We start from the raw sequence: 27,628 nt of genomic DNA, 5'->3' as shown, positions 1-27,628 counted from the left end.
CATCAACAGCAACAACAAAATGGTGTTTTCCGGGTAAAAAGTGAGACCAGAGGAAAATTACATGAACATCTTTGGATTTGTTGCTTCAGCTGCAGCTCGGGAGCGCGCACCCGGGAGCGCGCACCCGGAGCTGCCGTCGCTCTCAGCAGCTCCATAAGAGCGCGCAGAGTCCGGATGTTGGACACATCGTCCCGGGAGCGGACCTCACAGGTTTGGGTTCTACCTGGATCCACATGAGCCAGCTGCTGCTCGAACCCCGAACAGAACCACAGGAGAACTGCGACAAACAACCCTAAAGTAAGAAATAATCCCAATCCTCATCCGTCAGATTACCTGGCTGCTTTCATTTCTTCCTTTTTGATTCTTCAAGTGTTTCTGGGATGCTCCGAAGAGCTTTGCAGTGACTTTGTGGCGATTTAAATTCTAAGAACTGTGTTTTCAGAACAAGTCTACTTATTGTTCCAGTCTAAATATTTATTTCACAATTTCTCTATTTATTAACGCAAAAATGAATTCTAATAAAAATGGTCCCTTTTTGTTTCTCTGATTAAAAAAAACTAGAGTCAAGCTGGTGTTGCACGTGATTTATTAATGCTTCATAAACAAGTTATTTAAGAGTTTCACAAAGAAATAATCATTTATTAGAAAAAAAATAACTGTGTGTACAAATGCACATGCACTGCTGGACAGATTATTATAAGAGCTGTCTGACCACTATTTGCTCATTTTCACCTAGAAATCAGTCATTTTTACCCAATTGTTTATTAATGGTTTATCGAGTGAATTAATAATAACTGCATTATCGATTAGTCATTTATAAATGCGCCACTAAAGGTGGTACATTTTTGATAAACATTAAATCAAGATAAACACCTGACAATAAAAACCAGTTTCAGAAAACACATGAGAAACGACGAGAGAGCGACTTGTTTAAAAGTTAAAAAAAATAAGCCTTTTCTCCTCATCTTTAGGGCGTAATGTAGATTAAAAGCAAGTCAATCAGAAGTGATAGAGTGGGGGTGACAACAATCTGATGCACAAATACAGAAGATAAAACTCAAGGACACGCCTGATCAAGGTTTCAAACCTCTTATTGAAGCTGTTTATTTAGCACCTTATTTCTGCAGAGGGTTCATTTAAACGCAGCCCTTTGTGGCTCCTAATCTAAATGAGATAATTGCCAAACACCCAGCCTTATTTTGCACCGGGGTGTGAAACTTGCTACAAATGCTGCCAAGCACGGCAGCATGTGTTTGATCAGAACTGGCATGCAGTCAGAGGCGCTCGGTGCCACGAACCCGGGGTGGAGAAGAAACTTTGGGTTCATATAATTACTCTGCATGCTTCACTTAATGATCTCCAACAGAAGCGGTTGCCCCCCTGCTGGTGGGTCAAACTGTTCCCATGTGGGATGACAATATATCCCGGTGCAGGTGTCCACATCTGAGGGGTCAGCAGAGGTTTTGTTGCTGTTGCAGCAGCCAAAGCTTTGATGTGTATGAGGGCCTTCAGCTGGTGTTTATGTATCTGTCAGGAATTAATAGACTTATAATCTAGACGAGAAAAAAAAAAAAACCCTTTGATTCCTATTTTTATTCTTTCTCTCAGCTTTACGCCTTGTTTTCTCGTTTTCTCCCAGTTTCTCACCCCCGTCTCGCCCTCCTCCCTTTTGTCTCGCTCCTCTCAGTGGGACGCCCGGGCTTCTTGCTTGCAGACTGTGCGTCTTACAGCACTTTTAAAACACGCCTCTGCGTGGGCGTCTGATGGAGGTTTCCCTGCTGCGAGCGTGCATTTGTGTTGCAGGCAGAGCGAAAGTGTTGCTGCCCTCGAACAAGATGCTGCCGGTGTTAACCCTGCATCAGACACAAGGCTCTGCTCTCGGCCCACATCTGTTGTGCCAGCATCCAAATTACCAGCGGATCGTTCCGTGCCTCCTCGATCCCTGCTCTGGTTCTCCTGCTGACAGATGGACCTTCCTTACAGCTCTTTTTCTCATCACCCTGTGCTGCTTCAACACAGACCTGCAAAAATCCCCCCACACATAAATAAATGTGTGAATCCCACCAGGGTTGATTGTTGAGGATTTGGGAGACAAAGCACTTTTATAACGCTGAAGTCGGGAGTATTGGCCCCTGAGGAAATGAAGTTTTTATGACGTTAGCTGCAGCTTGGCACACATTTACTGTGCAAAAGCGCTGTAATCACTTATTAAGATTGTATTTAGCCTCATGTAGGGACAACAACTAAACATATTTTATCCAAGAGAAATAATAAAACAAGTGTTTACACATCAAACATTCAGCATTCTTGGCAAAGCTACATTACAGTGGCTAACTGTGGTTGTATTTGTGGAACAACAGACACTGATGCACTTTCCTTGTGATAATTACAGATTAGGATCCTTTTTGTTGCAGCTCATTGAAACGACGCTTCATTTTGATCCAGTCAAAGCAAACGTCTCACGTTTCATACCTTTAATATGTAACGTGGTGAATAAAAGAATGATTTGGTGCCAATTTTACAAAGAGATGCTAGTTTCACTGGTGCTGTCCAGCTTTCTATCAACTATTCAGCCTGTGTAAAGGGAACAAACTGATTAGTTTGGTCTATTTGTGGGCACCGCACTGATCACGGAACAGAAGAAAAAAAAAAAAGCCAAAGCTGTCTGAGGAGCTCAGAAACAAGATTATAGTTATCGCTGTTAAAGTAAAGGCTACATGTCCATCTATAAGTGGCTTCATGTCCATTTGACCACAGGTGCCCATATTATTAAAAAGTGTGGGACAGTAGCCAACATCCTAAGATGTGGACGCAAGAGGAAATGCAGCTCCAGGTTTATCAGACAAATAGTGGGGATGGTAGAAAAGAGCCAAAGAAACCATCTAAAACAGTTCAAGCTGAACTCCAAGGTCAAAATGAGTGATTTTGCACTATTAGTGATTAGCACATATCTTGGATCTTTAGCGTGCTGTTTGTCTTGGTATATATCTTAGATCCTTATATACTGCTTCTTTTTGCACTTTATATTTTTGCTATTGTTGGATGTAACTGGGACCCTGTGTACACAATTTCATTCAATCTCATGTACCACATGTGATGCGAATGACAAAGACCCTTGAACCTTGAAATAAATCACCTTCTGATGACCCCGTCTGTCACATGGTTGAGACACAGAAAGCTCCATGATTGGCAGAAAACCACAAAAAAAATAAATAAAAATAATCCAGACAGAAACGAACCAAAACGATTTTTGACAAGCCCCAAAGTTTGTGGAAGAATTTTCTTTGACTGTTGAGACAAAACTGGAACTTTTAGGCTCCAGTCACATCAGCTGTGTTTTTTATTTATTTATCATTATTTGGGAAGAGTTTCTACAAATTCACTCGCGACCGTACATTCATCAAATCCATTTTGAATTTGCCAAATTCAGAACTGAATTCAAAACCTACAAAGCCCTCAACAACTAAGCTCCGTCTTCTATTACAGATCTTATTGTTCCATATTTTCCTAACAGAGCACTTTGCTCTCAGACTGAAGGCTTACTCGTGGTTCCTATGGTTTCCCAAAGCAGAATGGGCGGAAGATCTTTCAGTTATCAGGCTCCTCTCTTGTGGAACCAACTTCCAGTTTCTGTCCCTGAGGCTGACACATTGTCCAGTTTTAAGACTGGGATTAAGACTTTCCTTTTTGATAAATCCTATAGTTAGGGTCATCTTGTTATGTTGCTATAGGCTTAGACGACAAATTGATCTCATTTCTCATAATGATTTTTTGCAATTGAATCGTTTTCATTTGATATTATTTCTTTCTTAATAAGTGATTCTTGACCTGCCATTGTGTATCTGTTCCTACCAAACCCAGCCGGTCGAAGCAGATGGCCGCTTGTCCTGATCCTGGTTCTGATAAAGGTTTCTTCCTTACGAGGGAGTTTTTCCTTTCCACTGTCGCCTTCATGCTTTCTCAAGATGGGAGTTCTGCAATAGAGTTAAACTCAAAGCAGTCTGCTCCTCAGATGTTATTAACTTACTATTACTTTATATATATATATATATATATATATATATATATATATGAATCTTTCAGTTCAGTGTCCTGAGATGACTTCTGTTGTGACTTGGCGCTGTATAAATAAACTGAATTGAATTGAAATGAATTCAACCGTAGGTTTACTTGTTTCTGTACTACTGGAGTACACACTTGAGCTGCTGATCACTGAAACGTGCAGCGCAAAGAAGACATTTTGTTCCTCCTAAGCCACAAACTGACCTAAAGTCTACAAAAAAAAACAAAAAAACTTAAGCCAGAAAACCTATAATGAGCTGGTTTGTGATATTTAATTGTTATCATTTTAGCTTTTCTAACATTTATCGGCTGCTGTTATTTCTCCTCAAATCTCTGCATGAGGACAGAAGACAAACAAGGTGCCGTGTAGGTGATCTGTGTTGGACACGGCTGCTCTCCTGTTCCTTGAGTCTTTGTTTTGCCGGATCCTTATGGCCCTGCTGGTTGCTCGGAGAGATAAAACAACATGAGCAGATGGCTCCTGGAGGTCTGGTGTCGCAGCAGGTGAAGCACGTGTAGCCGTTTAATGCCGGGGTCGCCTCCTGTTCCGCCTTGCTGCTTTTCATTTCCAGCCTCTGCTCGGCCGCAGATCTGGGTTCAGGCTCTGTTAAGTATATTCTTTTAACGAGTCTGTCACTGAAGCGCCGCATCGCTTTAGGGACTGACCAGTTGATCACAGACTGGAGAGAGGTCTCTGATCTCATCAGAGCTTAATCACCCCGCACTCCAGTAGTGCCTGGATTGCAATTTGTTGCCAGATTACCAATCATTTTATACTTACACACTCGGCTCTGATTCATGTCTCCCGGGTGGCCGTCTCGCTCCGAGTGCTGTGCTTAGAAAAGCGCGCTCATACATACAAATTGTGTTTTCTACTATTGTAAACTATTACTGCGCGATCTCAGCTTCCCACTCATGCTTCCTAAAAATACAGAATTGATTTTAGGATTTGATTATGTTTTAAATTGCACATTTATATTGCACAATTTCTCCCCCAGCGCCGTCTGAGCTCAGACGTTCGTAAACTCAACGAGGCTAAACTAAAGCCGACCAAAGTGGGTCATCTCTAAGAATACTCTATTTATGATCTTCTGTTTAATGTAAAGTTCATGTGCGCGCTTGAAACAATGATTTGAAAAAAAATGCTATTGACGTTGTGTTGACAAGTCAACAAAGATTAGTTTAGTGTTTTCACCTGAAATTAAAACTTTATTTATTACAACTCTATATTGGCTCAGTGATGTAAAAAACATAATATCATTAACTTTGTTTAGTCATATTAAAAAAGTGTAATAGCATGGTACATTGTCCAAAAACTTCTTTTAAAAGTCTTCAGTTGATCCAAAATACTGCTGCCAGAGTTAACTGGAGTTAGTGGGAGAGCTCATATTTCTCCAGTTTTAGCTTCTCTCCATTGGCTCCCTGTCAAATCCAGAATAAAATTCAAAATCTTACTTCTAACCTACAAAGCTCTCAACAACCTAGCTCCATTTTATATTTGAGATCTGAATTGTTCAATATTTTCCCAACAGAGCACTTTGCTGTCAGACTGCAGGTTTACTTGCGGTTCCTAGAGTTTCTAAAAGCAGAATGGGAGGAAGATCTTTCAGTCATCAGGCTCCTCCTTGTGGAACCAACTTCCAGTTTCTGTCCGTGAGGCTGACACATTGTCCAGTTTAAGACTGGGATTAAGACTTTCCTTTTTGATAAATCCTATAGTTAGGGTTGGCTTGTTATGCTGCTATAGGCTTAGACTACTGGAGGACAAAATGACCTCATTTCCTTAAATGAATTGTTAAAATTGAATAGTTTTCGATACTATTTCTATCTTAACATGTGATTTTTGACCTGCCATTGTGTATCTGTTCCTCTCAAACCCAGCCGATCAAAGCAGATGACCGATGGTCCTGAGCCTGGTTCTGCTAAAGGTTTCTTCCTCATGAGGTAGTTTTTCCTTTCCACTGTCGCCTTCATGCTTTCTCAAGATGAAAGCTCTGCGATGGAGTTAAACTCAAATCTCTCTGCTCCTCAGATAAAAAGTGTTAAATTATTATTTTTATATATGAACGGTTCTGTTCAGTGTCCTGAGACGACTTCTGTTGTGACTTGGTGCTATAGAAATCAACTGAGTTGAATTGAATTAAGCTGGGATGTCTAAATTTTTCCCTTTTCAGATGAACAAAGTAGCGATTGAGTGGCTTTAAAAAATAAATAATACAAAAAGATTTTCTTTTCCAGTTTTGCAACCTTGAAATCCGACAGACTTTAGAGTTTTGAAGCTTTGATGTTCAGTTTGTTAAACTTGATCCACACTCGTCTGTGTACTGCTGTTTCCTTAAAAACAGACCCCCAAAAAAATCTGAAAGTTTGTGAAACCTTTGAAATGAAAGATGAAATCGTATCTGTTTGTTTTAAAGCTGATGCAGGTACACACAGTGAACAGTCCTGTTTTAATAGAAATATGCACAAATAAACAAAGAACACTGTGGTGACAAAAAAAAAAAAAAACTAAAAAAGACAAAGGATTATGTTTTTTCAGTTTTTTAATGAAATTATTTCAAGAAATGTTTCATCATTTTGAATTATGTGGCTGCAACAAACACCTCTCTGTGATCTTGACCATATTTTGCTGGAATTAATCACATTCAACAAATAATACACGGTATATATATATATATATATATATGTATATATATAAATAAACTCATTGTACTTGCATGTAATAGAATGTTGCATGAAATAAGTTTTGAAGGTATTTCAACAAAAACTCTCTGGTGTTCTTGAAGTTCCAGCTCAGTTTGTGATATCTTCTCTGTTGGCTTCAGTTTAAATGCTGCCATTGGAGTAGATTATCCCCTTTGGGAAGGAAACCTGTCAAGGCTCCTCGTTTGGCGTCCCATCACCTCGGTGCAGATGCTCGTCCTGCTGCGCCCCTCCGACACCACACAGCCGTGCATAATACGCAGGGCTGGCAGGAGGCTGTGCTTGTTTATTACACACAGGAGGCTGCGCTCTAAACCCAGAATGCCACCCAGAGAGCTCCATTATCGTGCTCGCTCTGCGCCTCCTCAAAGGGCCACCTGTTAGCAGCACACGAACGTCTGAAAGAGGAAAACGATGCGCTGCTGTGCGGAGATATTCGTCCACATTCCCCTTCCACTTGACAGGTCTATTGAGGCCTCAGTGTTGATGGGGAGTCTTCTGTTTCTATGGAGGCGTCACGTCTTTCCTTCTTTTTTTTATTGGGGAAATTCATTTCTTTGGAGGCAAATATTGCTGTGATATTTCTGTGATTGTGCTCTTCTGCATCTCCTGTCGCCCCTTTAACAAAGAAGAGCGCTCCACCAGCTTTTTCTTTTTTTAGAATAATTTAGTAATATTGCTGTGGGGAAAAAGTTGAGACTTTGGAATAACTTTTTATCTTCTCTTTTGAGTAGATAAAAGACTAAGAAAAAAATCTAATACTAAACACCTTCAATATCACTGATGGTAAATAAAATAAAAGCTTAGCATTCCTTGAGAGAATGTATATTACCCACCACCTTTCATGCCAGACTTAGACTAAAATTATCTCATGTGAAAGGATGGAGCTCTAGTCATTTTGGCCCAACCTTGAAGTTAACCATATCTCATGTTATATCACCTGACGTCACACTCAGAGTATATGTTGGGTATGATTCTCAGCTACTACCACGCCAGATATTAACATGGTATCTGTAAATTAGACAGAGTTGTAGCCATTTTGCTGTTCAATAACATTGATTGGTTGAGGCGACCAACTTGACATAGACTGACTTCAAAATGTAATAACATGTAGATGCACATCCAATGATTTTAAAAAAAAATAAAAGATTAATTAAATATTGTCCAGTAGATTATGATATATTTTGTTAACAGGCACATACACATACAATAAATACTTTACTTCTTTGCTTTTTGGCAGTGAAAAAAACTAAGTATGGAAAACGAAGAATTTTTGTCATTTTTGTCCTCATCACTGAAAAAAGAAAAATATATATTTACATATAGATAGATAGATAGATAGATAGATAGATAGATAGATAGATAGATAGATAGATAGACAAGATTTATCTAGTGTTAGTTAAAAATAATTAAAAACGTACAATTGAACATAATCATAATCAGTGTGTAATTCAAATAACTTCCAAGTTTTTTGTCTCATAGTTTCAGTATTGTAGAGTTGCTCCTGGTCTGAACTTTAAAATAACATAAAACTTTTATTTTTAGTCTGGTTTGAGTCAATTCTAAAGGGATAGACAACTTTGAAGTGTTTAATAGTTATGAATAGAACCAGGGCTTAATTTGTAAACTGATCAATGCTGAAACACAAATACTGGACAGGCCACCTGGGGGTGGGGGGTCTGGGGGTCCTCCAGAAATTTATTAATAAAGTAGATGCGATTTCCTGCATTTTGTCTTCTCCACTGAATTCACTGTCCTGTTGTCCAACTCCACATGTGAAACCTCCAGGCGCCTCCTCCATCTGTTCATGTCTGCTGCCTGTGGGCTCCTGCCCACATACGACTGCCTGGTTAGCTCGGCACTCACCCCCACCACTCTTTTAGGGGCGGGAGATTTTTTAAGGGTAGACGCAGAAATGCTACTTGAAGAGGCAGCTCGTATGTGGCATTAAGAAGTCGTAAGTGGCTGTTGTGTTTAAAATGAGTGTTTATGTAATTATTTTCAGTTTACATATCCAACATAAGCTTTATTCGTTCAAGGCAGTCATGTTTGTTCATAACTTCATAATTAGCAAGCCTGAGAGTTACTGGGTCCAAGCAGTTACCGAGATGCACCCTGTCAAAATAAGGGAGTACCCGGATCCTGTTCCTGCAGGATCCGGCTCAAATTAAGCTCCGGTTAGAACCATATCAGTCGTGACATTAGTCATAGTGCATGTAAATCTGACAAAGAGGCAGTATAGGTTAATAGCTAGCTAAATGAGTGACTTAAAAATTGTTTTAAGGCTAATAAAACAGCTATTTTTCTCAAGAACAATATACTGGTGTGAAAGCATGTTAAATTAAGTAACATTAAAACTCTTTGATTTTTTTCTTGACACAGTTTGATTACTTTTGTTGTCCTCTCAACCAGAGTCCGTGTTACTGTGAATGTAGACTTTGTGCCGGTGGTACTGAGGCTGCTGAACGCATCAGTAAAAAAAAGAGAAATGGTCATTAAAGGTCAACACTGGTTTACTTTTTTCATCCACGTTTGATTTATTTCTTTTATAAATCTCCCTTTTCGGATTTACTTGATCCAGCACTTTGACACAACACTACTTGTCACAGCTGATGTCTCTAACCTTTGACCTCCAAAAGGTCCATTTAGAAATAAACCTCTCCCCCCAGCAGCCAGCCTCTCACTCCAGTATAAACAGCACAGCTGGTTGAACTCCCAGAAGCCAGCTGACACACTCTGCTTCCAAATCCCCGGGGTGACACTTGCACTGGCACTGCAAATTTCCCCTGACGTTCCCAGCATCCTCTCTGCCCGCCACATATCTAACTCCTACATGCACCCAAGGGTGTGCTTCGTTCAACTTAGTGTGATGAAAGACCAAAGACCTCATCAACCCCCCAAACTCAACCTCTCAGGCTGAGAGAACACACTCGCCATCACTAACAGCTCAATACTTCTTTCTCATTGATTTTCTGTTTGCCCTGCACCGCAGCCTGTCTTTTAACACAAAAGACCCGCCTGCTACAACAACAGAACAGCTCTGTGGGACTGTGACGATGGATTATTTCAGTTTAAACAGAGGACGAAGCAAGTTCAAAACATGCCATCTTACATTATATGACACCAGTTTTATTTAGAAAAGACTTGTTGTGCTTAATATTTGATGGTATGGCTAAAAGTGTCTAATAAAAAGTAATAAAAATAGGTTGAACAATAATGCTTTAATGCCTTCTACAAGTCTGCAAAACACATGGGGAAAACTCCCATGTTCACTGGAGGAACCTAGTAAGGGTAAAGAGCTGGTCCACGGCTGGGACAGAACCCACGATGTTCCTCCTGAGTTTTAGGGAAAGTCAATAATAAATTAATTAAATCAAATGTGGGCGACACAGCAGAGCAGCGGTTAGTGATGCTGCTGCCTCTTGACAAGAAGGCCACAAGTTAGCCTCCCGGTCTTTCTGAGTGGAGTTTGAACGTTCTTCCCATGCACATGTGGATTTTCTCCGGATCATTTGGTTTCATGCCCCAGACCAAAGATATGAATGTTAAATTATTTGGTAATTCTAAAATTGTCCTAAGTGTCAGAGTGTGAATGGGTATTTGTCTTCAGGTGGCCCTGTGATGTACTTGTGATCTGTCCAGGGTGTATCCTGCCTCTTGCACAGTGGCTGCTGGAGATAGGCATCCATTCCCGACCAGAGTTAGTGGCTGGGATGAGAATCAGCACCTCAGAATCTGAGGCCATGGTCCTCAGTCAGAAAAGGGTGGATTGCTCTCTTCGGGTCGAGAGTGAGGCTCTGCCTCAAGTGGAGGAGTTCAAGTATGTTGATGTTTTGTTCATGAGTGAGGGAAGGATGGAGCGTGAGGTTGACAGAAGGATTGGTGCAGTGTCTGCAGTATTGTGGACTCTGTGCCGGTCCGTTGTGGTGAAGAGAGAGCTGAGCTGTAAGGCAAAGCTCTCTGTTTACCGGTCGGTCTACGTTCTCACCTACGGCCACAAACTTTGGGTGGTGAATGAAAGAATGAGATTGTGGATACATACGGTTGAAATGAGCTTCCTCTGCAGGGTAGCTGGACTCTCCCTTAGAGACAGGGCGAGAAGTTCAGATATCAGGAGAGACTCAGAGTAGAACCACTGCTCCTCCACATCAAAAGGAGCCATTTGAGGTGGTTCGGGCATCTGGTAAGGATGGACCCTGGGTACTTCCAAAGGGAGGTGCTTAAGGCATATTCAATTGGGAGGAGACCCCGGGGAAGACCCAGGACACGCTGGAGAGACTATATCTCTCTGTTTTGCCTGTGAACACCTTGGAGTCCTCCCAGAAGAGCTGGAAGAGGTGGCTGTGGAAAGAGATGTCTGGACCTCCCTGCTCAAACTGCTGCTCCCGAGACCCGACTTTAGAACAAGTGGAAGATAAGGGATGGATGGAATATTCTTGTTAAACCAAGAATCATTGTATTCTGTTTATAATTTAAGCTTTTTTCAGTGGTACCTTGAAATGAAACATTTTTTCCTTTTTTTTCCCTTTGATTTTAATTCATTTTCTTTATTCAGGTTCTACTGACGTGAAACACTAATAATTCAGATATATGGATCTCATGAATCAGTTCTGTCACACCTCACAGAAATGTTTACTTTTGTAATGAAAGGTACAGTTGTGGGCTCTGGAGACCACTGAACAGACAGTGATGAAAGATGTGCGCAGTGCAGTGTCTCGTATTGAATAAGAAGGTAGAGGAGTGAATACAGAAAAGGCATTTTAAAGAAGAGAAACAAGAATCAGCGATGCGGGAAAGTCTCCTTTAGGCAAGAAAATATTTGATAATGCCTATTTTTACTTTTTTCAAATAATTTTAAGAATTAAATAAAGCAAATTTAATGTTAAAGTGAAAGAAAGGTCATGATGTAAAGCAATTGTAAGAGTCAAAACCTGAAGAAATAATGTTTGTGGTTGTATAAGACCTTCAGTTGTTTAATTACAAAATACATTTGTCATTTAATTTTGATTTATCAATTTTACTTGCAGAATCTGCTTCCTTTAGGATTTTGTTGACTGTAAGAAAATCTGCAGTACTGAAATGTATTTTCACCCCCCCAGCAGGAGGCGTTGCGCTGCATAGAAAATGGAGTTCTTCAGGATCTTGGTTCTGGTGTTCCTGTTTGCCGTCCTGGCCCTGTCACATGCTGCTGATCCTGGAGCCCCATTTGACAAGAGGAGAAAGGCACAAACCTCAGCAGATGGCAGCAATGCCTTACAGTACCCCCATCAAGTTCTGCAGGGCCACAGTTACGACAGGGACCGCAGGGGCCACGGCAGCCAGAGGGCCCGCTCTGCCAAGGGTGGAGCCGGGCTCCTTTCCCACAGAGCCCTACATCCTCTGCCCAGACCTGAGGACGATGGGACAGGCCTGGAGGGTCTGAGCCCAGTGAGAGTGGAAATGGGCCCCAGCAGGGACAGAGTTCGGCTGAGCACAAAGAGTCAAACCCGGGCCCAGGAAAACCAGCTCCAGGGGACACGTAAGGGAAGAGGGCATGGGAATGGACAAGGGCACCCTTCTGAGTACAGGAGACAAGGGAGCCGACGTGATAAGATGAGACACAGAAAAGGTGAGTCTCAAACACATCCAGACAAATAGAATCAGAAGTTGAGCATGCATCAGGACTGCATGTCAGTGTTTTCCAGTACAGTGGTCCCTCGCTACTTCACGCTTCGTTTATCACGGTCTCGCTCTATCACGGTTTTTAAAAATAAGATAGGACATGACACACAATTGGCAGATTGATGGACGAGCTGCATGATCGGCATGGAATTTTTATTTAAAATAAATTGTGCAGAGCCCACAAGCTGCAGAAAACGCTTCCTCCTGCAGCGTGTTACATCTCCGTTCTGCACCGGAGAAGTGGGCGTGGCCAAAAGCTCTCACAGATGGCAAAGCGCAGCAGGAGGCAGAGAGCTGAAATCATGACATGCTGTGCTCTTTTAGAGAGTTTAGAAACATTGTTTAGAAAATTTAAGAGTGTGGGAAGAGTTTATAACACCTTCATATATATAATAAACTACTACTTGCAACTATACAACTTGGACTACTGTATTCCTACTTCACGGTTTTTCACTTATCACGGGTGCGAGGTGGGGGTCCCTAACACCCGTGATAAATGAGGGAACACTGTACCAGTTTGTGAGTGAAAAAGCATTTCAGCTGTTTTTTGGCCGTTTGTGTACATGACAACTAGGGCTGGATGATATGGCCAAAACTTTTATCACGATATATTTCTTAATTTCGGTCTAACGATATAATTCCGATATCAATATAAACAATAAAAAAGCCTCAGAAAAACTGAACAAATTGTACAAATAAATTAATGTTCACCTTTTAAACGTTGGGACATGTTGGCTCAAACTTTTATTGTGCTTCATCTTCTGACTCTCAGCATATTCTAGAGATGGTGGAACAAGATAGATTTGATCCCACCGGCACGTTTTGCAGCGCACTCACTGAAACTTGCAGTTTAACGGATCTTAGATAGCCGAACCACTTCCATACTGTCGAATTAGTCTTTCCTCTCATCAATTATGTCATCTGCTTTCTTTTTGCTTGTGAAAGCTTGTTCAGTCACATTCTGACGGTCATGGGAACTTATTTTGAAGCAAAAACATACAGCGCATTGGAGCTTAGCTTGGCCTGCTACTGCTAACTCCTTCTGGATTCGAGCTCTGCGTAACATCTACGTCACCACGCACTTACATCGTTGTGTCGCGTTTTTTTCTGTTCGGGTTGAAAATGAAGCGGCTGCTTCAACCCGAACAGAAAAATAAACGCGTCAGTGAAGCGCTGTAATCATATCGAAATATCGAAAATGTGCTTAAAACTCATATCACCGTTATCGAACAAAAGTATCGTGACATATATCGAATTATTGTCCCGCCCTAACGACAACACTGTTTCTCTGAAACAGAAGCTTTTTGAATCCAGGTCTCAGAGTGGAGCTTTCTGGAAAGCATCGGTGAGAAGTTGCACGTGCGCACCACAGACAGATGCAGTCGACGGTGTTTTGTGTTTGCGCGAGTCAACAAACAGCAACGATGGCAGACAGCAGAGTGCTGTTTGTGCTGCTCATCCTTTTCAACGTGTATTGATATGGGAGCGACCCAACCTCATCCTTGGTCCAAACAAACATTCATGCATTCACCATTTTGGATAAATCTGTGTTCACTTGAGATTGAGTTGTTGAAGCACATGCACATGTCATTAAAATATAAAGCTCCCAGCACCAGCTAGTGACTTGGCATGGAAAGTACAGTGGATTCACAAGCACGGTATTACACTGGAAACAGGTTTCTATACTTACGTATAGAGATCGTTCATGTGCAAACAAGACAGGAAAACAGATATTTTTAATAGTTTCATTTGACTTTTTGCTACAATCTTTATGATTACAAATTTGATTTGTTTGTTATGCTTGCTCAGCAGAAAGCTACTCACTGAGATCCAACAATGTTCAGTCAGGTCATCTGGACGGTTTCTTTTTATTTTGCTGAGACGTTTCGTCCTTCATCCAAAGGACTTCATCAATCTGAGGAGCCACCAAACTAACTGAGTCTCACAAACAGCATGCTCCCGTAGTGGGAAAAAAAACTGTTTGCTGGTGAAAACTTCTCACTGACAACTGACAGCAACACATCGTCACAGCAACATCGCTTTTAAAACTGAAAGAAGTCCACAAAAATCACGGTGAAGCTTCATAATTCAGATCAGAGCACGACATCACTGAAACCAAGAATATAGAAATCTGGTGATTTCCATTATGGAAAACTCTCCAACTGGAAGAACTGAGGAGCAACACGGTGGCGCAACTGGTAGAGCTGCTGCCTCTCAGCGAGCAGGTCCCTGGTTCAAACCCCGGTCCAGGGGCCTTTCTGGGTGGAGTTTGCATGTTCTCTCCGTGCATGCGTGGGTTTTCTCCGGGTGCTCCGGTTTCCTCCCACAGACCAAAAACATGCATGTTAGGCTGATTGGTAACTCTAAATTGTCCCTAGGTGTGAGTGAGAGAGTGAATGGTTGTCTCGTTTGTCTCTATGTGGCCCTGTGATGGACTTGCGACCCATCCAGGGTGTACCCCGCCCCTCGCACAGTGATTGCTGGACATGGGCACCAGCGAACCCCGTGACCCAAAATGGAATAAGCGGGTAAAGATAATGGATGGACGGATGGAAGAACTGAGATGTTGCAATGATTGTATCAAGAGAGGGAACTCAGATACGAGAAACCAGACGGATACACTCCAAAAATTAAATGTTTTATTTTAAAGCTGATCATATACAAAGTACAGACATACAACAGTAAATAGAGCATAACGGGAGACAAATGGAACAAACCTGGAACAAATCTGGGATAAATAAGAGACAAAACAATCAACTAAATCCAGGAGAATGATGAATAACTTTACATAAACATGAACTACATGTTTGGAAACAAAACATCATCTGGATCAAATTTCACAAAATACAAGAAGAAAGAAACAAAAACCCAAAACATGTGTAAGATTAAAGTTATATGAGCACCATAGATTGAATTTTGTTCGATCTCACCCACACAAAGTTGACGTGGAAGAAGAAAATCTGGAAAATCTAGTGAAACACGAAAAATCCCCGCGTTTTAATTTTCACTTTTGATCCTGTAAAATTGATTTCCATTTCCAGAAGATGTGGTTTCTCCGTGTGGGCGTTGTTGTGACGAAGTTAGGAGACAGCAAGTTTTGTTGTGATCTATTTATCGCTCCGTCTGCTCTATAGTAATAAAAACAATAGGGTTAGTCTTCGTAAGTTTGTGGTAGTAAAATTAATTTTTATCTTTCTGTGCAGAACCCGGGCTGAGCTTGACGTTTAAAGACAGAGACATATTTGAAGATCCTCCCCCCTCCTGGTTCTCATCGTCCACCTCCCCCTCCCTCGATGTGACCCCACCCAGTGAACCCCCCTCCCCCTTCATTAGCCTCTTCGACTCCAGCTCCTCCATGGTTACCACGGTGATGAACGAGCATCCCCCAACGCTGCCTCCAGCCTCCACCAAACCCCAGGTAACCCCAACAGAACCGGAGTGCTTATTAAAGGCTGTCTCAGTGTGAATCCAGTCTGCTGTGGAAATCGAGTGAAAATGGGCCCCATTACTGCCGTTAAGCTGTCACAAACCTCTTAGCTCATCTCAGAAAAGACATTTTCTACAATGTAAAACTGAAAACGCTGCCGGTGGAAAATGTCCTCCAGCAGTCCAACCTCACCAGCTCAGAGTGTTTGAGAGAGATGAGATCAGAACTGCACCTCAGGGTTTCTGAGTCCAGCAGTTTTTTTGTTTTTTTTTTCCCGTTAACACTTTCTTGTTCTGGCGTCATAAACCATCCACTGGTTTTCTAAACCTGGTTGATGCTGTGCAAGCTATATGAGGAGTGGGTATCTGTCTCCAGCAATCATTGAATGAGAGACGACGGGGTACTTCCTGAACAGATCACCGGTCTATCACCGGACAAACATGGAGACACAACTGCACGTGCACACTGAAACATGAAGACAATTCATAAATATCAGTTAGGGTCGGCTTGTTATGCTGCCTTAAGCTTAGACTACTAGAGGACAAATTGACCTCATTTCCTTGAATTGGTAAATTCATTTGATACTATTTCTATCTTAACGTGATTCTTGACCTGCCATTGTGTATCTGTTCCTTCCAAACCCAGCCGGTTGAAGCAGACGGCCGCTTGTCCTGCGCCTGCTTCTGCTAAAAGTTCTTCCTCATGAGGGAGTTTTTCCTTTCCACTGTCGCCTTCATGCTTGCTCAAGATGAGAGTTCTGCGACGGAGTTAAATTCAAAACATTCTGCTCCACGGACAAATAGTGTTAAATTATTTTTATATGAATGTTCCTGTTCAGTGTCCTGAGATGACTTCTGTTGTGACTTGGCGCTATATCAATAAACTGAATTAATTGAATTAATTAACCCAACATGCATGATTTTAGACTAAAACTCAGAGAAAACCCTGTTCAATCCTGGAAAATTAGAAAGGCGAGGGTTATAGTTTACTTTTTGATGCAGCCAAACAATTCTGTATTAATTTAGAAGTGTCAAAATTTGACAGTGGTTTGCTTGTAGTAATGTCCTGTTGAGAAACATAAATGTCAGAACTGTGAAATGTGAAATGCAGAAGTGCTGCACCCGGACCAACAGAGACGCGACATAAATGACCTTCTGCACTGAAAGCTATTTGGAAGCACTTCCACTTGTGTGAAGCTGAAGGGACAACAATGTTGACAAGAGCCACGCTGTGTACAATTTATGGACACATTTCCACCCAAGTGGAGGAAGAAAAACTGTCAGTCACTGCTGCCATTTCTGAAGGCAGTATCTCACTGGGCTGACTGGTGTCAACTAGTGCATTCCTACAGGAGACTCCATTAATGTTTGCAGCACATTATGATGTGGGCAACGAGCAATAGTGTACAGCTTAGAATACAGGTCTCCAGGCTGAGAACACGAGTTATTTTGAAAAACGTAAAACACAGCCTCATAGGTCATAAAACACTCAGTTTAGTGAGACTGCTCTTTTTTTTTTTTTTTTTGCAATTTGGAGTTGCCATCTAGTTTTTAACAGATGGAGCACAGTGGGCTCCTACTTCATGGTGAACTCTTTGGAGCCACGAAAGACCAGTCATTCCCACATCTATGGAACCAAAACCCAAATCATGGAAATGCTGAAATAAAGCAGGTAAAATAGCTCCAACATATATCGCCACAAAATCTTATGTGCTCAGCATTTTGACTTTTTCTTATTATTTAGTCCACAAAATCTTGTTTTAATGCAAGTTTTACGCTGCAATGTAGAGCTAAACAGTGTATACGCTAATAAAATAATTTTATATTTGCACCACAGGCCTCTGAATAGAAACCAAAATGAATCATGAGGTGCCTATAGATTCACACGACTATAGTAATTATACCATTTATTTTTCTGTGCTGCCCGTCCTTTTATTTTTATTTATTACAGTAATTGTTGCATTTTGGGGGCGTGGAATGGTGGCATGTGTTTTGGAAAAGCTACAGGGGTGCATGAGCCAGCCCTCACCACCTGTCACCACCATCCACATTTATTCACGCTTGACTTCTTGACGGTCCTTCAGTTTTAAACAAAATGAACCACTATACATATAGTTTATCTTTCACATTTGTCACAAAAGCTTGTGGCCAAATTTTACCTAAATGCTAAAAAAAACAAGACAGCAGGACAGATATTCATGAACTTCCTCTAGACAAAGAGGTTATGGTGGATTTATCATGAGGTGAAAATTCATGCAAGGTTGTTTATTGCCTTGGTTTGGCTGGGGAGTTCTTTATTCTGTCCTCCCATTTGTCATCGTGTGAGCAAGCCAGTTTTCCGGGTCAACGTAGCACAAGTTTGACGTGTGGGGACGGTCCATATGCTCCGAGGCCCCAGGAGACGGTGCGAGCCTTTGTTTACTGAATCTAATATTTTTGAAGCACAGACAGAGCGTTGCTGCAAGGCTTCTTAATTAGAATTCGATCGCGTTTTTCTCTTGATGGTTTAATGAGCAGCTGAGAAGCAGGTAGCCCCCCCACAATTAATCTAATTGATATTTACACAGACCTATTTCCTGAGGGTGAAAGGAGTGAAAATATGGATCTGCTTCCACATGGAGCTGATTTTGTTGATGGATAAAGTATTCCACGAGAGATAGCTCGAAGACCCGCTGACTTAATTATACTGCGGATCATTTGTTCCCCCGGTGAAGAAGATGACAATAGAGATGTTTGGTTTTATTGCAAAAGTTATGGTCGTAGGAAATCACACGGGAGATTTGTTTGGCAGCGGTGGCATGAATGCACATCTGACGTCTTTCCTTTAGGAAGAGTTTTTACATTTATGGAACTCCCAAATCTAAAAAAAAACAAACAAAAAGGATATTAGACGAGAAGCTCTAATCATGATGAGTCATTTTATTTTTTATTTTTTACCACCTTCAGTGCAGTTGTTAGAGGGATCACCTCACAGCAAGGTCGCTTGTCTACCTCCTGGCCTTTTTGTGTGAAGTTTACACGTTCTCTGCTTGCGTTCATGGGTTTCCTCCCACAGACCAAAAACTTGTATGTTAAGTTAACTGGTAACTCTAAATTGTCTAGTTGTGGGTAAAATAGTGAATGGTTGTTGATGTGATGGACTGGAGACATGTCCAGGATGCCCCCCTCACATCTCACACAGTGACTGCAGGAAAAATACACCTTATGTCCTGCAACCCCCCAAAGGATAAGCAAATATAGAAAATGGATGCATGCCTGGACATCGACATTAGTATTTGGTGTCAACTCTGTTGGTTTGTTAGCAAAACGCATCACTTCCTGTAACTTCCTGTGATGCATTAACTGCATGAAAAGCTGACAATGTATGTATGCATGCATGTATATATAGATGGATGGATGGAAATAGTAAATGGACTGCAATTACTTAGCACCTTTCTATCTTATGAAGATACTTAAAGCGCTTTACACTACAATCTACGCCCTCATTTACCCATTCATACAACAAAGTTCATGCTCAATCATCCAGGCACCAAATCCATTAATGCTCAGTCAGGTCATCTGGACAGTTTAGTTTTTTTTCTAGAGATGTTTCACCCTTTATCAGGAGGGCTTCATGAGTCTGAGGAGCTCTAGCAAACTGTTTGGTCCACTTAAAGAAGTTTGGTCCGCTCAAGGTGGCTGCATGTTGGAGCAGCTCTGTCACTTTCATTATGAGTTACTGCTTTTGGAAACTTTAATTATTCTTTTTCTGGATGTATATCACTTTTTTCGGATGATTGTTTCCGCTGGTATCGGATGCAGTGCAGCTGGAAGGATTTTAACTGAACCCTTTTTACTTTTGGGCATTTGTTACGATGCGTAACCATGACAACAAGGTGTTTTTTTTTAACAACCAGGAGCAGCTGATTAACGTCTCAAAAGCTGAAATACCTCAACTACAGCATCAAATCCCAAATGAGTTGAAAAGGAGACTCCGTGGACAAATTCCTGTCAAAATGATGGCGGTGCTCGAGTGCCTGACCGCCGAGATCCTGGAGCTGGTGGGAAACTCGGCTCGTGACATCAGGAGGACCGGGATCATCCCCCGGCACCTTCAGCTGTCTGTCGGTGGCGACGAGGAGCTCGGCAGACTGCTGGGAGGAGTGACCATTGTTCAGGGAGGAATTCTGCCCAGCATTCGGGCGACCCTGCTGCCCAGGAGGACCGAGAGGCCAGCCGGATCTGACAGCAAGCTGGATCTGGGTGGACGAATCGATATCTGTGGACAGATTTTTCGTATTCACTGCAGGAGATCCTTCCGTCCCACAGCTATCAGCATCTAACAACTCTTGAATGGAACCAGGATGATGAGCTACGACAACACTTAACTTCCCTCTGGGATTAATAAAGTATTTTTGAATTGAATTGAATTTAAAGATATATGTATGTATGTATGGATGGATGGATGGACGAACAGATGGATGGATGGATGGAGTCAATTAAAAGAACTACGTCATCAGATTCAGGTACAACAGAGAACTTAACTGTTCCTTAACATCCTCTCTTTTCTTCTTATTCTTTGGTTACAATCAGTTTTTATTTTTAACAAGGCTCAGTTTATTCAAACAGTCTATTTTTACCTTTTGCCCCCAACCCTATCTCTTATTTGCATGTTTACACCAGAGTGTGTCCTCGATCGTTCGGGCTTCAAACTAAACATATGGCAAACTTGAAGCGAAGTGTTACCAAAGAAATCAAAAACACCCGGAGTTCATCACATGATTAACATGCAAATCAATAACGTGGGTATAATTTTCATGTGTTGATTCAATTCAATTCAATTCAATTCAAAAATACTTTATTAATCCCAAAGGGAAATTATTTTGTTGTTATAACTCGTTATCCTCATTTCATTAAGAGATGTTACAGATGCTGATGGCTGTAGGCAGGAAGGATCTCTTGTAAAGGTCCATCCCACAGTGGATCCTAAGAAACTGGCTGCAGATGCCGTCCGATCCATCCATCCAGACTCGGCTGACCTCTCAGTTCCCCTGGACTGTAGGACCGCCTGAATGCTGGGCTGAACTCCTCCCAGCAGTCTGCCGAGCTCCTCATTGCTGCGGACATCCAACTGTAGGTGCTGAGGGACGATCCTGTCCTTCCGCTGTCGTGAGCCGTGTTTCCTGCTAGTTCCAGGATCTCAGTGGTCAGGCACTCGAGCACAGCTGGCAGGTAGATGAGAATGCGTCCACATAACATCCTTTTCAACTCATTTGAGAGTTGGGGCCATAGTTGAGATATTATTTGAGCTTTTGAGATGTTAATCAGCTGCTGTTGTTGTAGAAAACAGCCTTGTTGCCATGGTTACGCATCATAACAAATGTCCAAATCTTAAAAAGTTTCAGTAAAAATCCTTCCGGCTGCACAGCATCTGATACCAGAGGAAACAATCATCCAAAAAATGTGATTTACATCCAGAAAACCAGGAATTAAAGTTTCCAAAAGCAAAATCTCAGAATGAAAGTAACAGAGCTGCTCCAACATGCAGCCACCTTGAGCGGCGCAATTCTAGAAGATGCAACCAGCTGCTCCAGTCATCAAAATGCTTTTTCTGTTGTTGCTTTTCAAGCTCTCGGTTACTTCGCAGACGACTTGAAAGAGACGTTTAAAGCTTTCACTGCCTGGAGGAAACAGCGTAATCAAGTATTTATCACTTCCTGTGATAGTTGTATTCAGCTTCAGTGTATAAGAATAAACGTGTGAAGAAACTAAAAGTATCCTGCTCTGTCTGACAAGTTCATCTGCTACACTTATGCGTCTACCTGGTTGTCTTTGTAAAAACTAAAAATATTAAAATACAAAAGATCAAAAGAGCACATATTTATGTTGTATCTGTAGGGGACGCTCAAAATGAAATTTAAAGAAGGAAACTAACAAATGGGACTAGATGGTGATATTTTTAGAGAACTGAGAAAACTTGTCGATTTAGACGTTCAGTGAACTGAGATTTTTTTATTGCTGCTGCAGCTGAGACTCAATTACAACAAAGTCCTTACTTTTACTGGACGGGGATTTGAAATGGACAAAATAAAGTCATAAGTAAAATATTAAACTTCAGTGATAAGAGGGTATTTATTTATATAGCGCCAAGTCACAACAGAAGCCATCTAGGGCACTGAACGGAAACATTCATATATAAAAATAATAATTTAAAATCTCTATTATAAGATGGAGCTAGGTTGTTGAGAGCTTTGTAGGTTAGAAGTAAGATGTTGAATTCAATTCTGGATTTGACAGGGAGCCAATGGAGAGAAGCTAAAACTGGAGAAATATGATCTCTCCTAATTAGAGCTATTTTTTTTATTTTTTCTATTTTCTAAGGTCAGATTCATTGGTGGCCATCTTGAATCGAACTGGCTACAAAGGGTAGCCCGGTTGTAAATTTCAATCTTATGTTTTTTTCTGAAAGTTTAAAGAAAATCAGTGATTCGGAAGATATTTTGCTTACAGTAAAAAACAAACAAATGCGCACACATATAGTTAAAACTAATTATTGCTTCACCTTTTGATGACGTGTGACAGAATGAAGTGACACACCAGGATAGTAATATGACATATTAACAAAGTTTATTAAAATAAAAAAATTAAATAGTTTTTATAATAGTTTATGTGTACAGTGATTCTAACTCCAACTCCTACAGACATCACAACTAAGTCAAGCTTTAAAGTATTTAACAGGCTCAACAAAACTATTGTTTTACCTTGTGAAATGTGTTTTGTACTTAAAATAAAAAAATCATTTTAGTTTTTTTTTTAATTAAACACTTTAAAACAAATTGTGGTGCAGAGCAAAGATTTCAAAAAGCAGCGCCATGACGAGTAAAAGATAGATTAAAAACCTCAAACACCAACATGAACAACACTATAATAAAACAACAATAAACTTAAATAAATACAAATATGTAGACAGCATATTTTAAATCAAAAGTCATATTGTTAAACTAAAACGTGAAGGAGTGATAAAGCACCTGCAGGACGCTTTGATTCGAGTGCTGTTGTGTTTAATGACGTGGAAGTTTGAATCTGTACGTGTATCAATAAGACTGATGGGAAGTTTATCTGTTTATCTGAAGGCAGCCGTCCTCTCTGTTCATAACTCATGGTTTTCTAAAGCTCTGCTGCCGGTGTTGTCTCTGACTGCATTTTATAAATCGCTGAAGCATAACTGCTGCAGGTCACAACCCAGCGTGTTTCGTTAAAGTGAATTACCTGCACACGTACAGTAACTTACTGCTGCTGCTTGTTGACTGATCTTACTGACTGTTCAGTCTCTGCAGAGCTCTTAGCACCACCTTATAGTGTCTGCTTCACTACCGATGAGCTTTAAAACTGAAAGGTGGCGGGTGATAGGCATTCCTTCAAAGACTGCTTTATTTTTTATTATATTCTGACCGTGATCAGATGTTTATCAGCACGCTTTAATTGTTGCATGATTGTTTCTTGTACCAAATTAAACCAGAGCGTTTCCACTAATTTAAGCTTTGATTTTCAGAGGTCTGGACAAGGAGAAGTGATGCCAACACTGGACATGGCCCTGTTTGACTGGACGGACTACGAGGACATGAAACCTGTAGATACCTGGCCCTCTTCCAGGAAGAAAGGTTGGCAACATGGCTGCAATGTTACTTTCATAGGAAGTGAGCAGGTTGTAATGTAAGCAATGTATCTTTATTATTTCCACACTCATGACAGACTTTTCTGAGCTGAAGTAAGTTAAGGCCCACACAGTTGGTGCTGTCAGCCAATCACAGGGCCAGAAAAGGTTATTTTAGTTACACAAAATATTAAGAAGCTTGTCTGAATGCTTTTGTTTGATGTCTACATCGGGCAGCTGTAATCACCTGGACAATAAATATTTGCTGCTTTGAGCGTTTATCCTGGAAAAAGTTTAAAGCTTTTGGGCTGCAGTCTATAAACTCAAAGCTCAATAAAAGAGGTTTCTTATTTTCTATATACATCTATAACTATATACATCTATTTCAGGGTTAGGTTATGTGGGGCTAAAAGTTAACTGCAGTAAAAGAATAGCTTTCAAACTGATTCAGGATTACAGTGCTTTAAATAGTTTTTTTTTTTAAGTGTTAGCATTGTAATAAATAAAAGTAAAACTACTATTATTAACCTTTATTTAAACAGGGAAATCCCATTGAGATCACGGATCTCTTTTGCAATGGAGGCCTGGCCCTGAAGGCAGCCTAACATGCATGTTTTTGGTCTGTGGGAGGAAACCGGAGTACCCGGAGAAAACCCACGCATGCACGGAGAGAACATGCAAACTCCAACATTTTTCAGTCAGGTCATCTGGACAGTTTCTTTTTTTTTGTGCTGAAACGTTTTGCCTTCAATCCAGAAGGCTTCATCAGTCAAGGAAACACACAACAAAACTGATTCTTCCCCCAACAGTTTACTTCAAAGTGGAACAAACCACTTATGTTGGTGCTAAAATGGTCTCTTTGGCACGCCCCCTCCTCCATTGCCGGCCCTCTTCCTTGTTGACAGTCGTGTCAAACTGGTTGAAAACAACAAAGTCCATGCTCAATAATCCAGGTATACAATCCAACAAACAGTTCTGCTAACTGCAGCTCCTCAGACTGAAGAAGTCTTTTGGATAAAAGACGAAACGTTTCAACAAAGAAGAATGCGTCCAGATGACCTGACTCAACCTGGTTAGGTGCATCTGCCTGGATTATTGAGCACGCATCAGGACTAAATAAAGTAAATAATTTTTCCTTATACAGACAAGAGGCGGAGCAAGAACCTCAGCAGTGGGAACATAACTGCAGATGCTAGTGCGGTCGAACCATGTGACCACCACCTGGACTGTCTTCCTGGTCTGTATAAACATGAAATATTTCCAGGATTAGAACCGTTTTAGTTATTTCACCTCTGCAGACATGACAGCTGTATGATCTGGGTTCAGCTTTTCTGTAAACGTTACGCAGAGTTTTATTCCACCAACAAAGACTGTTTCTGCTTCAGTACTGTGGGAACATTTCAATGTGTGCTCTTTGTTTTGCTCAAGGTTCCTGTTGTGACCTGAGACAACACGAGTGTAAACCTCACAACAGAGGCCTCAACAACAAATGCTACGATGACTGCATGTGCGAGGAAGGTGAGTGAGGAAAACATTTTACAACCAAAGCCTGAGGTTGGATTTCACCTGGCACTTTGTCCCCCACATTAAACACGTTACCAGAACTACCACCTTCCACCTGCGTAATATCACTAAAATTAGAAACATTGTATCTAAAAATGATGCAGAAAAACTGGTTCATGCATTTATCACATCTAGACTGAGCTATTGCGATGGTTTGTTATCTGGATGTCCAAATACTTCTTTAAAAAGTCTTCAGTTAATCCAAAATGCTGCTGCCAGAGTCTTAACTGGCGTTAGTAGGAGAGATCACATCTCTCCAGTTTTAGCTTCTCTCCACTGGCTCCCTGTCAAATCCAGAATTGAATTCAAAATCTTACTTCTAACCTACGGGGCAGAGTGGGGCTCTGTTTTATCAACTTGAAGAAGACATCGGCAGGAGTTTCGGCCGTGGCAAAGCTTCCGAGTCTGTGTGAAGGTTTGGTTTGTGGTATGAGGTCTCAAAATCAGCTGATTTACGAGCTAAGCTGTAAGATGGAGGCAATTTGTGAGAATCGCAGGCCACCTGAGGCTTCTAGGACTCGCCAGCATGTTGAGATCGACCTTCACGAAGGCTCATAACACGGATCAGTGGAGTGAATTAACCATAAATCTGTCCATTTTGGATCTGGAAAGTTCCAGCAGGACTCGAGGCTGACAGGAAAAAAACAGTCTGCCTGAAGAAAATCAACAATTGTGGCTTATCTGAATCTGCCTCCCCCGTTTGGCCTCGGATGTGGGCCGATTATCAAATTTCTCCTGGGACATGTGTAAACTAAGGAAAAAGCTTTGTCTATCGCTAACCCCCACCCCCAAGAACTTCTGTGCAGGCTTACAACAACATCATCAGAACTATGGCCTATCTGAAAGTGCTTCATGGACAAATCTCAACGTCTTGACATCAATGCATATGTAATGTGTTTATAAATGTTCTTGCTGGTAGAGTTTTTGATGTCTCAAATCATGTCCTGATAGGACAAGATGGGAAGAGATCTTTTTTTGTAATACCACTATCAATCCTCATGGTCTTTTACCTTTTTCTATCTAAAAGTATGCTGATAAAGAATAAGTGTCTGCGCTCTTGTAGCAGCAGCAACGTGCACGCCGCCCATCTTTCGAACGACCGTACGAACATAATTTCACTGTATCCCGGTACAATGATAATAAAGCTTATTCTGATTCAAACCTCTCAACAATCTAGCTCCATCTTTTAGTTGAGATCTTATTGTTCCATAGTTTCCTAACAGAGCACTTTGCTCTCAGACTGTAGGTTTACTTGCGGTTCCTAGAGTTTCAAAAAGCAGAATGGGAGGAAGATCTTTCAGTTATCAGGCTCCTCTCTTGTGGAACCAACTTCCAGTTTCTGTCCGTAAAGCTGACACATTGTCCAGTTTTAAGACTTTCCTTTAAAATAAATCCTATAGTTAGGGTTGATTTGTTATGCTGCTATAGGCTTAAATTACTAGAGGACAAATTGATCTCATTTTCCTAAATAAATTGTTAAAAATGAATAGTTTTCATTTGATACTATTTCTATCTTAAAGTGATTCTGGACCTGCCATTGTGTATCTGTTCCTCTCAAACGCAGATGTCCGCTTGTCCTGACACATTTTCTGCTAAAGGTTTCTTCCTCGTGAGGGAGTTTTTCCTTTCCACTGTCGCCTTCATGCTCAAGATGAGAGTTTTGTGATGAAGTTAAACTCACAGCAGTCTGCTCCTCAGATAAATAATGTTAAATTATTATTTTTATATATGAATGTTTCTGTTCAGTGCCCTGAGACGACTTCTGTTTTGACTTGGCTCTATATAAATAAACTGAATAGAATTTGAAATATTCGTAGTAAATGCTCTGAAATGGTGCTTGTGTAGCACCCAGGATCTCCCCGTTAGTCGTGATGATTAGCTGCCTTTGCTTTCCATTGTGCAGCTGAGTAGCGGGCTTTGAAAAGGAGACAGTCTCAGCTTTTGAAAGAGTCCATTTTATAGAAACTTCAGACCAGTACAGCGCCGTTGCAAACCACACGCCACGTGGTCTTTTTTCACTTCCTGAAAGCTGCTGCAACTCCACAAAGTGCAAAGCAGAACGAGCCGCGTTTCATGCAGCTATAACTTCAAAATGTTGCTTTGTTTTTTTTTTTTCTGATTGCTTCGTCTTTCAGATAACAAACCTTTGGAACCTATTTTTTCAGGGTTTCGCTGTTACGCTAAATTTCACCGCAAACGGCGAGTGACTAGAAGGAGGGGCCGCTGCGTGGCGCCAGATTCAGTCAGCAGTGACCACGGAGGCTTCATCACTATATGAAGATGAGAGGGACGAGACGAGCGTGAAGAATCTCTACACCATCACCGAGACAAATGTGACGGGACGGCCACGACACAGTTAGGTGCTCAAAGACGTTCTCTTGCTGTTCTTTTTGTTGCTGCTGCCAATTCCAAATCAAAACCGCACATATAATAAATCAGATGCAGACATCTAGTCATTTAAAAACACAAAATAACTGGTGGCTAAACTGTTTTTTTGGAGTAGTTTCTAGCAAAGCACCATCTTAAGCACCTAGTTTAACGCAAACTGTTTAGTTCTCCTCACCACTGATGCAGTAAAAT

The 27,628-nt window shown here is 41.1% G+C and overlaps 1 protein-coding gene across 1 annotated transcript; it reads left to right on the top strand.

Moving 5' to 3' along the window:
* The first annotated feature begins 132 nt into the window (after window positions 1-132).
* Window positions 133-27,628, top strand: draxina (dorsal inhibitory axon guidance protein a). The gene is made up of 7 exons (XM_037679664.1): window positions 133-297; window positions 11,865-12,373; window positions 15,630-15,844; window positions 23,384-23,492; window positions 24,630-24,722; window positions 24,914-25,003; window positions 27,214-27,628. The coding sequence occupies exons 2-7, from the start codon at window positions 11,890-11,892 to the stop codon at window positions 27,324-27,326; spliced, it is 1,104 nt and encodes a 367-aa protein (XP_037535592.1). The 5' UTR covers window positions 133-297; window positions 11,865-11,889; the 3' UTR covers window positions 27,327-27,628.

The sequence above is a fragment of the Nematolebias whitei genome, chromosome 7 (genome assembly GCF_014905685.2).
Source record: "Nematolebias whitei isolate Nwh7 chromosome 7, NemWhi1, whole genome shotgun sequence".
In the NCBI taxonomy this organism is placed as follows: domain Eukaryota; kingdom Metazoa; phylum Chordata; class Actinopteri; order Cyprinodontiformes; family Rivulidae; genus Nematolebias; species Nematolebias whitei.
Note: the sequence above shows the minus strand (reverse complement) of the source record. Positions and strands in the feature narration are given on the sequence as shown.